This window comes from Misgurnus anguillicaudatus, chromosome 19 (genome assembly GCF_027580225.2).
Source record: "Misgurnus anguillicaudatus chromosome 19, ASM2758022v2, whole genome shotgun sequence".
Taxonomy (NCBI): domain Eukaryota; kingdom Metazoa; phylum Chordata; class Actinopteri; order Cypriniformes; family Cobitidae; genus Misgurnus; species Misgurnus anguillicaudatus.
In genome coordinates, this window is record NC_073355.2 from 23,559,911 (window position 1) to 23,574,168 (window position 14,258).

The 14,258-nt window shown below is 38.8% G+C and overlaps 1 protein-coding gene across 5 annotated transcripts in view; it reads left to right on the top strand.

Moving 5' to 3' along the window:
- Positions 1 to 14,258, top strand: part of tnrc6c1 (trinucleotide repeat containing adaptor 6C1) — a 56,650-nt gene that overhangs the window by 19,101 nt on the left and 23,291 nt on the right. For 4 of the 5 annotated variants that reach the window (XM_073857208.1, XM_073857209.1, XM_073857210.1 and 1 more), the window contains exon 4: positions 8,402 to 8,689. The exons of the other annotated variant lie outside the window; for it this stretch is intronic. In XM_073857208.1, coding sequence (XP_073713309.1) covers positions 8,402 to 8,689 — 288 coding nt within the window. The remainder of the gene's footprint in view (positions 1 to 8,401; positions 8,690 to 14,258) is intronic. 5 annotated transcript variants of the gene reach the window in all.

Genomic DNA, 14,258 nt, shown 5'->3' on the forward strand with positions numbered 1-14,258 from the left:
TTATATAAAAGTCAGATGAGAAGCTGTGAACATTGCCAAGGTTAAATATATGATGTTCAGATCATAACCATTACTCCCTGTCTAAAGAGCTATGGTTGACTAAGCACTGTTGTGTTTTCTCTTGCACAGCGATGCATTCCACTTACATCGCACGTCATTAAGGAAACAAAATATTTGTAGTGGCACTGAAAACATAAACAGAAGAGAGTAAGAGATGCTGCTGTTGTTGAACTGCTTACATGGTCAAATATAGGCTTTGGTGGGTTTCTGATTTAAAGAAAGTGTTTATTAGTGATGCATGTGTTTGAATTGCAGGAGGTGGTGCATGGAAAGAGAAAGAAAGAAAAAGCGAGAGCATGGGGAGAAGCGTTCTCTGACTGGGTCAGTATTTATAGCCTCCCTCAGGCTGTGCAGCCTACCGCCATCTTGTCTTTTCGCCTGCCTAGTGTGTGTATGCCGCGTATTCACACTAACTCAATCACTCTTTAAAGCTCGTCCTTATCAGCGAGCCGCCCTTGTGTGTGTGTTATTTGAAATGTGGCTGTGTCTTTCTGGGTAATAGCCCCTCCATGGCAGTAATGGGAAAATGAAAGGATGGTGGGCAAAGGCGAGAACAGCTTATAATAGAGCTGTCTGTCTTCATAACGTTACCGTATGAATGTCATAGTTTGGTGGAACGCGGAGCAGGTTAAGATAACCAGTTGTGTACCGGTAATGCAAGTCAGGTCAGGTGAGCCGAGCTCTGGAATCATAGGCTACACCTACTCATCTCTACATTTAATGGCACAGTTCGCTCTCTCTCACAAAATCAGCATCTGGACTAATTCCAACATTTGGTGTTAGACACTGCGGGTCAACGTGTGGTTCCCCTGCGTGTAGCCGTTAGCGGTGTATCAGACCTGATTAGAAGCTTTGCAAATTGTTTTGGTCTAAAAGTGGCCTCGGTCCAGATGTACCTCTGTAAAATAAGTGAGATCTTTATGACACAGTGGTTAATAAGTGGATCTGCATGGCCAATATACTTTAAAGGGACAGTAAGTAGGGGTTTAAGTGTTTTATTAATCAAAAATCAATGTCTTTATTCATAAATATGTCCTCGTTGGTGTCAAATGACCTCTGGCAGTGATCTAACTTTTTTTTGTAAGCTTAGAATTTCTTCTCTTTACTTACATTAAACGGGTAAGTCCAATGAGGCTTCCATATCGTTCCGCCATACTGATAAACTATAATAGCAGGGAGGGACAAAAAGCACTAGCCTACCAACACGTTTCCACAACGCTTTTTTATTTATAACACGTGAACCAGCTGAAACGGACAAGGAGATCAGTGATAACATAACGGCTACCGTAGTTGCAACACGCTTTTGTAAAAGCGAGGCGCTAGAGAGCACTATTCGTTTGAATGCAAAATACAATTTCACCACTAGATGGGGATAAACCCTACTTATTGTCCCTTTAACACAATTTGAAAAGATGTACAACATCTTGGTTATCAACCGATGCCAATTACTATGTCTGGCTGATATATTTGTCCATCACTAATGAGAAAATGTTTGTAGAGCAGTGCTACAGTCATGTTTTCATTTCTCTTATTTTTTATATATTTTTTAGGACCTTTTATGCCTTTATTTGGATAGGATTGTAGTAGAGAGTAGAAAGAAAAGTGTTGGGTGGATATAGGGGTGCGGGATCGGCAAAGGACCGTAGAGATGGGAATCAAACTCGGGTCGCCGTGAGCGCATTGACGCTATATCCAGACGCTATATCCAGACGTTTTCATTTCTCTTTACTGCGTCTTGGCTCATTTGCCTTAAAATATTAGTTAGTCCTATAAAGAAGTGTGTTTAATTGAGGGTGACTATGGTAAGGATTCATTTCTGTTCTCCGCTCATCCCATGAGGTGCGTCCCCAGTCGCTCCAGTTTTCATGTAGAGCAGTTCCCCTTTCACTCTTTTCATTTCTTTGCGAAAAACGCAGGCTTTAAATACAGCTGCATATTTAAACGCTGCTAATTAAGATCTCCAGATTTCTTTCATTCCTGCGAGGTTAAACATGGAAAACGATGAGATTAGCATGATAGGCAAGCATTATGGTGATTTTAAAGCAGTGAGTTTGTGGACTCGTTTTTGATTGTTATACTGTAGTTGGATCACAAATCACACTTTATCTGATGGCTTGGCTGTGTTGTATCGACCTCACCACAGGTTGGGTATTTTATGTGGCATGTTGGGTTTGCTTGCTGTAGATATAAAAATATGGTGTTTAATTACTATTTTGGGCCGTCATTGTTGTAAACCTGCTTGCAATGCAGATGTCATGAAGAAATTTTCTCTTACCTGTGCTCTGTTGTCTCTCTGTTTATTACATTTTGTCAGTCATATATGAGTTTGGCCGAGTTTATGATGTTTGTGTTGTGAGGAAGTGACAGATGCTCTGCTCTGATGGGAGGTGTGGAGAATAATAACAAGTGCACGGTGTGTGTCCCCATAGCAACAACCGTAATTTGGGACCCAGGGCTGCACAGGGCATCACAAGGTGTCTGTGTAAGTGTTACCCTGAGGAGATGTGCTCCAGAGGGCGTGGTGTGCACATGGGGTGCCATGTATTCACCTCTGTAGATGGCTGCTAATGTGTGCCATTGGGCGATGTTGAATTATATCAACCTTTAAAGTTTCTGTGGGGTCTAATTCACATCTCCTCATCACCGTGCCTTTCTTTCCTCTTGAAAATGGGGCCAAAAAGTGCTTTTGATCAAAATATACCCACTCAGCGTTTTTCTGTTTGAAGTTACAGTCCATCTCGGAAAGCCTGTCATTAGGACTTAGCAGCATGTGCAAGTGTATTTACAATGGGAGGTGCTTTCAGTGTGTTCTGTAATTAGGTTTAAGGTGTTTCCTCTGTACTTAGACTGAGCTCACGTCTTGTAATTTTAGTCTGCTGGGACGTGTTACACTATTCTTTTACCTGTAGTCTGTTTATCAGCTCGCTAAAGTCGAAGAGTTAATTCAGGATTTAATTTCTAAGCAGTCAATTACTTTCTTTGGGAAAGTGAGTGCAGGAGATCTGTTGTATAATGTGAGATGGGAATATTCTGCAGGCCAATATAGAAAATTGGTTTGTTTCTGATTAAATGCCTCTTAATTTGTTGAGCTGTTCAGCAAAAACTTTAATATGTAATATAGCAGATGTTTGTATTTTCTTTTCAAATCCCTCTAGAACAGTGCTTGGGTTTTTAGTGTTTTTTATTTTTTGGTAAAATCATATTTAAGAATGAATGAAACTTCGCCTCCCAACTCGAGTGGCATTTAGTTGCACAAATGTATTCATTGAAAAAGTATTTCAGATTGGTGGCATATTACCAAACATTATTTGAACTGGGACTGCTATTCTAGGTAGATGAAGTTGTTATGTGGATGAATCAGCTATTCTTCACTAAATCATTCTTTTATTTAGATTTTTTTTATTTAAAAAGTAATTTTGTATCTTTTAACCAGGTATGCCTCATAAGTCTTGAAAAGTGAAGCCTCTGGCTCTTTGATCGCCCCCTGGTGGCTAGCTGCAGTACAAGTCATAAACCCCGCCCTCTCCGTTCAAACGAATGTGACTCTGCTTTAAATAAAAAAGTATTTAAACTTCCAATAAAAGTTTCCGAAAAATGGTTTTGGTCCTTTCAGGTAGTTGATATCACGCTGATATATGTTCAAGTGTTCATATCTGTGATAAGTTTCATTTTAGCTAGTAATTTGACGCTATAGAAACATGGCGTGTTGTTATGATTGGCGTGGTTTAATTGGGCGGCTGAGCGTTTGGGCGGAAGTTTGATACCGCGGCTCTGCCTCTGGCTCCACGGATGATTCCTTCTGCGCATGCCTTGGCTCCAAACTGACGTTTTTACGTAACATGGCGGTGACCGCGGTCGGACATTTTTGGCTTTAATTCATGACATTGGAGGGAGGCGACGACACGTCGTCCATCTTTTTTTACAGTCTATGGCTTTATTAACATATTAGGCTTTGGTTATAGATACAAGATGAGTTGTAATATTAGTTTTATTTTTGATCAGCAAAGGTCAATTTTACTTATTTTTGTCTATTATTACACATCATAAGTCGTATAAACTCCTTGTGGCTTTTATTTTGATACTTTGTGTAATCTGTGTACTATTATGTCTTATATTTTCATTGCTGAGGAGCAAGACAATATTATATTCTGTGGTTATTAACCTTATACCACAAATGTGGTCGATATAGCTTAACTTGAAATACATCTGTAACATTCACATAACATTCACCACCTTCTGTCCGGGTCGTTGGCCTAGCAAGTCCCTTAATTCTTTCACTCATGAGAGTGTGTATTAGGCAACAAAGCTTTAAAATAAGCCCAGGCAAAGTGGTTGGCAATTAAAGCGTTTCAGTTCACACAGATCTCATAACGGCATAATTGGTCGAGGATTTGCGGTGTGTATCTGTGTCCAATGTTCAGAGAGCTGGATTTAGATACACTCTCTCTGTATTTCAACTCTCCCCCTCCCTTCCTCTACCATTCGAGGTCTTGTCGCATCTCCCTCCCCTTGCACTCTAAAACCGCCCCTCACAAATTCTGCACTATGATTGGAAGAGCTCTGGCTTCACAGTTTCCACAGAAGCTTCTAGAAAGCCCTTCATCAAAAGGCCCTGACTGCAGCCATTTCTCACAGCCCCAGGGTAGAAGTGTTAAAGGCAGAACGTGCAGGTAGTTCCGCTATAATCACAAGAAATTGGCTATCCATTTAGGGGTCCATATGCTTCCTGCAACACATCTATAACCAGCCATAACAATAGGCCGACTCAGACACGCAGATGAGAGAAGGGGGGGGGGGGGGGGGGGGGTTCTGTTGTGATTGGCCACCTCAATTTAATCAGGAGATTGACGTCAGCAGTTCCAGCTTAGCACTGCGACTGCGCTGGAGTGTCTGTGCTGCAAACATGCCATGAAGGAGAGCAAGGGGCCGTGAGTGGGGGAAAGATGTGTGTTTGAGGGAGAGAGAGAAAGGGAAAAATTGAAAAGACAGATTTATTTTTTCACCTAACGTTCAGGATTCGTCACATTGGGACTCTCCATTGCGTAATCAATAGTGTATGTGAGCGTTGTTATTGGCCAATATGAAAGAGGCAGTGGATTGTGAGGAATGCAGTTAACCTAATTACCGCAAACGTTGTTTGCCACATAATACATTCTTTCATAAAGACAACTTTGGTCTGTCTCCAAGTTAAATAAATCCACATTAAAAAATTGCGTACAATAATTTTAACTATTTTCCCGCCACCGTTTTTTTTTTAAGTTGCCAGCCACAAAAGTTTAATGCCTTTCAGAAAATGTTCTTAAAATATATAAACATACAATATATCAAATAAAAGAACAGATTCTGTGCTTTTGAACAAAAAAGTTTCATCCTTTCTTCATTTGTTTTCTTTTATCACCTCTCAAATATGGGTAGGTTTCTTTAAAAACACCAAAATTTGAGCAAAAATCTAAGATAATTCAATTTTTGTGAAGGACTTTGATATAGATCAGATGCAGAGCGATCGTCAAAAGTTACACGGACATACAGCTGTTTGCCCTAGGGCCATACTTGCAGGTTTTATAAGATGCGAAAGAGCGACACCTGGTTGATAATAGCGGTATTGCGGAATGCCGGAAATACTCGTCAATGGCAGGGAAGCATTTTCTCTTAAAGGTAGGGTATCACATTTTGAAAAATTCTAACTTTAGCCGCCTAGCAATGAAATCACGATCCTACCCTCCAGTCAAATCGCCATCCAAAGTCACGCCTCTTTCAAAACACATGAACACGCACAGATCAGACGGTCACATCTCATGTCTTATTCACCAGTGAGAAAACTTTGCAGTACAAAGTGAATAACATTTCCAAAATAATCAACATAAACAACGTGTTTACATTAGAATTAGTTTAAGCACACTTTCGGTTGTGTAGACGTAGTAACTATATCGTTACGCTAATCCGTAAACGAACACAAATTTCATCAAAGTAGAATATCTGAATCCATCTCAATACAAACATATCGCGTACTACCTACCTTACCAAAATAAACAGTGCAACGACCCTTTCAGACCTTTTGTCTCCTGCAGCTGTTTGCATCTTGTGGTAAAGCAGTTAAGTTACCGATGTTAATTTGGGTTCTTGCTCTAGCTGATCCAGACAGTTTTTGCTGTTGTTGTTATAAAACATGTTTCGTTTTGTAGCTCCTGTGCAGGTTGTCAATTCAGCATTCATTAATTCACAATAGATAATAAAAATAATACAAAACACTGTACTTTACTTGGTACAAAGTAAATACAACAGCATTTTTTTATTTGGGATATCTTAGTCTTAATTAGTACATTGCATCCAATATATGTGTTTGCTATGTTTTTGTGTGTGCACTACTTAACAGCATGCAAAATATGGTAGTATACTTACTAGCAAAGTGTAGTAAGTTATAAAATACTACATTATACTGCAATTTATTGTAAGTACACTACAGTATTTTTACAGTAATTAGTTTAGTGTACGCAGTGTTACTATTTATTTATTTGTGTGTGCTTAGCAGCATGCTAATGTGTATCTTTACTGAAATTTGTTGCGCTTTAAGGGTGCTTTCACACATACACTTTTTAGGTCGGCCCAAATGACGTGTCGATCCAAGTACGGTTCGTTTGGGTCAGTGTGAACACAACAGCCACGCACCCGTTTAGCCGCTCTAAACGGGTGGTCTCGGAGCGGCTCTCGACAAACTCTTGTGCGACCCATCTGTGGTGTGAATGCTGCTCGACCTCGGGCCGAGCCAAATACAGGAAGTTCTCCACATGTTTGAGCCACTGGGCTTCCGTTGTGACGTGAGCTGGGTGTTATATTGTGGGTTACCACAAACAAGGGTTGGTCCGTGACCGAGATTTGCTGTCTCCTGGACGTTTGAGCTGATGATTTTATAAATGCACGGCTGTCCTCCACACCAAAAAATAGTTATGGTTCCATGAGAAGGGCTTTTAATAGAACAGTTGCGCAATTTCACGTTAAAGCAAATCAACTTTGCAAAGACGTGCATCGTTTATTTCCATATCTTGCTAGCTTCACTCTTCCTGTCAGGCTGGTTGTCGTGGAAACATGGGGGGTGGTCATGATTGGTAAGAGCTGTCAAAGACCAATGACAGCGCTGACCGTTGTCACATGGTGTACGGTGCGTCGTTTCGAGTACGGTAAAAACACCATAATGTAAACACGGACCGCACTAACTTAAAAAATATACAATGTAATTTGGTGCGCACCAACATGTGTGAAAACGCCCTAAGTCTCCATGTTGAGTAATATAAGTGTGTTGCACTATGTGCTGGTTATGCTTTTTATTTAGTAACCAAGTTGTCATGGTTAGTATGCATCCGTAGAGATATCAGGACAGGTCACTAGGTTTTAGATCAAAGCTTCAAATGTTTCATATTAAGACTTTTACATGCATGACCAAAATGTATCTTTTATCTATTTTGCCCTTAGTCTCTTTGCCTAAACAATCGAAAGTTCCCTCTTCTGTTACAAAGCCAGACGGTGGTTTATCCCCCAGCAGAATAGGCATCTCCTCGTCTGTGAGTTAGGAGTATGTTACATAAGTCCAGCACTTATTCACTCAGACGTTTCTGCTCCCTCTGCTTCATCTTTGCCTCTGCTTCAGGCTGAGATCTGGCTCTCTGATGGCTAATTGTGTAACTGTTTGTACTTCCTCCACAACACACATGGGGTAACAGGGGTATTAAGCAGTTGAACCAAAAATACAAATTCTGTTCATTATTTACTCACTCTTATGTTGTTCCAAACCATTGCCTTTCTTCTGGGGAGCACACAGGATTTTGAAGTGTTGTACTGATTGCTGTTTTCTATTCTATTTTTGTGCTTCTTACAGCATAAACCTTGGACCTTATAAAAACGGTTCATACAGCCTGTATCAGAGCTATATGTGATAGCCCTCTTTATTATAGTTATTTTAAATTTCGCCTTTCCTTCCATGAATAAGTCATGATTTTAAAAGCTCATGAGGAGGATGAGAAAATGGTGACAGTGTTTTTTTTTTTTAGGTAAAGTGTTAGATATTCAGTATAAGTTGTATAAGTATTCAATTAATTTTCTACTCCAAGAGTTGCATGTGTTCGGACCAGCTGTAGTAGTTGTATGAAGCAAGCTCTTGTGTTCCACAAGACCCCATCGGTCCGAACCTGCTAATCCCTCCCGATCCCTCTCATAGGCTCCCCCTCTAAAGGCACTCTTTCTGTTTACTTTCATAATGGCATGTGCTAAAATTAACTTATCCTTCCCTCTCCCACCTCTCACTCTTTCTCTTTCTGTCTCTTGCTGTCTTTCATCTCTGTGTCCACAGTGCCAGACTCTGCCAAGCCCAGCCCCACCCCTCCTCCCCCCACCAACCCATCCGTGCCCTCAGCCAACAGCAGCAGTGGTGGCAATGGCAAGCGTGCATCCTCCAGCAACCAGCAGCAGCAGCCGGCAGCCCCACGCTACCCGCCCAGAGAGGTGCCCCCTCGTTTCCGTCAGCACGAACACAAGCAGCTACTGAAGCGGGGCCAACCTTTGCCCGCCGGGAGCCCGGCTCTCTCGCAGCCACCCTCCGCCAGTACTACACCTCAGTCCTTCTCCCAGAACCACACAGGTCAGCCTTACTTCTGCACATGAAAGCTTGCTGATTTGAAGTCTGCCCAAGAATACACTAGCGCCATAGTTTTGTGATTTGGGGTTTTAATATGTAATCTTGCAGGAGGTTGGTAGAGTTGATGGTATTTGGATGGGTGCATATTTGTCTTGATTTTGTCATTCACCATCCGACTAGTGAATTGTTGAGATTGACTAGTTCTGAAGCTGCAAAGTGCATCTGACATGTTTTCTTGTAAATGAGCTTTTTTATTTTTTTGCAAATCGTAAAGTGAAAGTATTTGATGAACAAATAATATGTGCCAAGAGACAGAGGTGGCGTTTAGAGGGTTTTGCATCTGAGCTCCTCAATTGTTTAATTTTGTTGGACTTGGATGGATTCTTTTATCAGAAACGACTTGCATTGCACAACACAGTGTGTGTTTCCTGGGTATTGAATCCATGACCCTTTTGTGCTACCAATACAATGTAGGGCTGGGAAACAATTATTCATGACTAATCGTTTGCAGAATAAAAGTTTTTGTTTACATCATGTAGTGTGTATAATAATTATGTATATATAAGTATATACACATGCATGTATAATTTTAAGAAAAAAAGTTATATATGAAATATTCATAATTATTTAAAATATAAATTATATTTCAATATAAAAATGTATATACACATGTAAATATTTCTTAAATATATATTTGCATCTGTGTGTATTGTGTGTATGTGGGTGATTCTCACGAAAACTTGGTTTTAAAAAGTCAAGCATGAAAATGTAAAAATTGCTTAAATGTACTTTTTTTCCCACCAGACATTGAAAAACAAAGTCTGGAGTAAATGGGAACATTAATTTAAACACTTTTACTTATCATTTAACACTTTTTGTAACATAATTTAAAAAATTAGTCCTAAAAAATCTCATTACCGCAACAGTCAGAAAACATCAACACTGACATATTTTCAAAATGACATGACAAACCTGAAAGAACATAATTTGAAGATTCTGCACATGCATTTAAAATCAAAGTATTATGCTTCTATTAATTAAATTAACATTTAATAAGCATCTGTTGAGGTAATGATAATCAAAATGCCGTGTAAGCATTCTGACAAGACAATATTTCAAATTAACTGTAAAAAAAGATCTTACCTGGTAGCCATCTTGAAGTAACTGGTCCATGTGCTTGGTCACTCAAAATCAAACTTTATTAAAATTCTGTATGTGTGCTTAAACTGTTCTCAAAAAGTGTTGCGGAGGATGAGAACATCAGGCATGGACACATCATTTTCCTAATTTTTCTTCATTATTATTATACATGAATATTCAGTAAATATTTCAGTAAAGTAGTCTAGCAAAACATCCATTAATTTTTTTTTCTTAATATTTTTGTGTTAATTTGATTAAATTACAACATAACGCATGTTCAAACACAGCCGGACACATTGCGGTAATGAGAATTTCAGCAGAAAAAGAGATAAAATTTCCAATTATAAATTCTTATGTTGAAATCACACATTGTGCAAGGTAGAACACAGTATTGTGTTAATTCTAATGCTTTTTAATGTTACTATATTACACATTTTAAAGCTAAAATCATTAGTACCGTGGTGTTTCAATGGTTTCGTGAGAATCACCCATATATATATATATATATATATATATGATGTAAACAAAAACTTTTATTCAGCAAACGATAAGTCGCGATTAATCGTTTCCCAGCCCTAATACAATGTTTTACCAGTTGAGCTACAGTAACAATATTTATATGTAATTTTGATCATTTTAGCTGCCATGATTTAATTAGCATGCTATACTGGAACTGTTAGTTTTAATCAAAAAAATTAATTTAATACCAACTGTCATCATCATTCATGCCTGTTTCGCTTGTTTTTTTATTATTGCTTCGTGAAAACATTTGACCATTTTGATGTTTCTCAGTCATTTTTAAGATGCAAGTGCATGTGCAAGTGTTTTTACTCAACCTTTTTGGTTTGTTTTTTTAAGCAAGGATGCACCCTTATAAGTGTGGCTCACGGGATGTGCCACGGGAAGTGCTGTTGTTCAGAAGTAATCGAAAAAAATCTGTTCTTATCTTTCATTTAATCGAATCTGAGTCTTTTTGTCATCATGCACTTGTGCTCATTCGTGTGTGTTTACATGCACATGCATGTTTTAAAGTCCTTGTTATGCAAGCTGGCATTTGTGCTACCGTAGATGAAGAAAACTAGATGCAGATAATTCACTTTGCTGAGTTGTGCTTTGCTACTTCCTGTGTTGCAGGCGTGTGGGTGTGCGAGAGGGTTGTAGTTTGTACGTGGACTTGGCAGAGTTGTTCGTGTGTCTGTGGTTTTTCCAATTGCAGTGGTGGAGCAAGAGAGAGAGAGAGAGTTTGAGAGGAAAAGGGAGAGATGGCAGACGATCAGCTTTGTGGGCAGAGGTGATTCAGAGCTTACAGTAAATGTGTGGGATTCAGAAAGGGGGTCCTCTGATTGGCGTGGCATCTATATGGACCAGCCTGCTCATGGGCCGTTCTTGCCTCCTCTGTATTGATTAGATCTCTAGGAATCCTGTGGTGCACACTGGAAGTCTCATGGAAAGCATGAAAGTTTCACTACGCTGTGGTATCTCACTAGATTGCATTTTGTGCATCATAGGCATGCTTGAGATGCAAAGGCTTTTCCCATCAGGAAGTATCAAAGCTACATTTCAACAGTATGTATAGAACGTTTGAGCAGTGCTTGCCTACGCAAAACCTGCTTCACCTTATTATTAACCTTTTTTTCTGAACACTTAATAAAGTCATAGCACAATTCAACCATTTAATTTAATGCTGTTCATGACATTCATTCATTTAAGCTGTTTATAATTAATTTATCAGTTCATAATTTATCATCTGTCTACTACATGCTTAGCTAAGTTTAATACTTATGGTTAGGCGTTTGTAGTACCATTACGGAATATGTGCAATAGAATATATTTGTTTTAACATGCAGGGCTAAATATGCTACCGATTTTAAAACAATGCAAAAATAAATATGCTATTGAATACACCTTTATTAGGTATTCAACATATTTAAAAGACCTGCAAGTGCATTTGAATTTAGTTGGTATAGTGCCACCTCAGAGATATTGTTTTGGCTGTGTTTCCAATCCCAGAATGCATTGCAATGAGGTCTTTTTTTAAACCTAAATACAAATATGTTTTTTACTGTGCTTCCTCCTCCACTTCTCTCCTTCTTGCTTTCTGTCCTTATCTCTTTCTTCTGTTATTTTTGTCTTTCTCACTCCTGGTTCAGTTTTGGGTATGTTTTGAGCGGGCACGTGAACTGAGCTGTGGTTCCGCTGGATGTTACTTAACACACATTGTGAGCCCAGCGAGTAATAAGAGCTCCTAGCTTTCTGTGTGTGTGTGTGTGTGTTTGTGTGTGTGTGTGTGTGTGTGTGTGTGTTTTACAGGAAGCTGCTGGAATGCCGCCGAATGGCCCACAGCTCTGCTTTAAGTCAGCAGCAGCACTGAGGCTGTATTCATTTAGCTGGTCTCTTTTGCTCCCTCCGTCTGTCCTACAATTGTCACATACATAATCTTATGTAACACAATCCATGAGACAGAAATTACAGTTTCATTTAAATACCCCTAATTTGCAGAGACTATAATAAGCAATTTGTAGGTCGATTTACCCTAAAGGTAATCAAAACATTGTTTTAGCATCCTCATCAACCCCACACAGTAACATTTACTTACCATTTGCGTGAGTTTACAGCTTTGTCTTTAACACCAGTTTGCCAATGGGAGCATTTGTGAAAACCAGTTTGTTTATGCATTAAACGGTAGATTTGTGTTATATAGTGCGGGACAGGGATTTTTAGATTGTTTTACAAATCACAGACCTGCACAGGGCTTGCAAATTTCAAAATACCTGGTAGCTCTTTGGGCAGGCACAATGAATGCAAATAGCCCGATTAAAAAATTACATTTTTTTTTAATGTAGAATATTGAGACATAAATAATAATCATATAAAATGTAGGGCTGTCAAAAGATTAATCGCGATTAATCGCATCCAAAATAAAAGTTTGTGTTTGCATGGCATATGTGTGGGTACTGTGTGTAGATATTATGTATATATAAATACACACACATTCATGTATATTTTTTAAAAATATTTGCATTTATATACAGTATATACATTTATATAATTTATATTATAAAGAAATATAAATATTTTATATAGAAATATAACCATTTTTTCTTAAATATATACATGATTGTGTGTGTTTTTATATATAAATAATGGTTGTACACGGTAAACACACATATGTTATGTAAACACAAACTTTTATTTTGGATGGGATTAATCGTGATTAATCTTTTGACAGCCCTAATAAAATGATCAAATTACAATCATCAATTCAAACATTTAGTTCTAATTTAACTTTAAAGTTTTTATAAACTCCAGATTCTGAAATATCAACTGAAGTCACAGATAAGAATATTCTACTTGATGGTTAGGGAATAGCACATGGTCCCTTAATTAGTTTTCACCACAAGCCAAATTTTGCCAACAATACAAAGCCAACGGCCACCGACCACAATGTTTGCTCTGCTATTCTTTTTGTTAGTTTTTATGCTGGAAAATCTGAATTTCCATGCCAGCCAACTGTTCCTGCTCTTCTCCACACTGGATCCACTCAACATTTAATAGTGGTTTTAATTAACTACAATGGGCTCATGAAAGAGAGCGTGCCTGTGATGTCAGAAAAACAAATCTCTGTATGCATGTTTCTGAATGTGTGCTTCTGTACGTAGTTTGTGAGTAACTGTTATGCAATCTATATCACATTTAAGCTTGCTACGGGAGATATCACTTTCCAGGTGAGGATAGTAATGACTGACAAGACGATGTTGGAGGTGCATCAATGAGAAATCACTACTGAACGCACCCTCTACAAGTTGAGCGATTGGAAAGTAAACGCAGGCGTGCATTCAAACCCAATTTTAAAACCTGTTGCACAAATTGAATGCACCATTATTACCCAACCAAATCTGTAAGAGAATGCAAAAGCATTGAAATATATTTTCCTCCCTAAGATAGACCAACAGGCAGGGCAGAGATAAATTTTGGTAGCCCGACAGGAATTCACAATAGCCCCGGGATGTCGGGCCAGTGATTTTGCGAGAGGAGAATTATCAAATTAATTGGACTTCTGTTTGCTTTAGTCTTCTCTTCCCAACACAGATTTGTGTGGATGATACCTATACTTAACATGACCAGGAAGTGAACAGGTTGAGCCTAAGGAATGATAATGTGGGTTTCCCCCTTTACATTGGAATGAAGTTTCTCACCTGCTCCTCTGGCTTAGGCTGTTATTAGCCAAAACAATTTTACTTTAACACAAAGAGAACATGCACACACGTTCTTACTTTAAAGGTGCTCTAAGCGAATCCGTGCGACTGTTGATGTTTGAACTGTTTTCAAACAAACGGAGCGTAGCTAACTCCTCCCCCTCCCCTCCCTTCTGTGCTTTCATGAGAGCGCACAACCCCCAACTCAAAATACTTCTTGTCGTTTATTGGCTGGA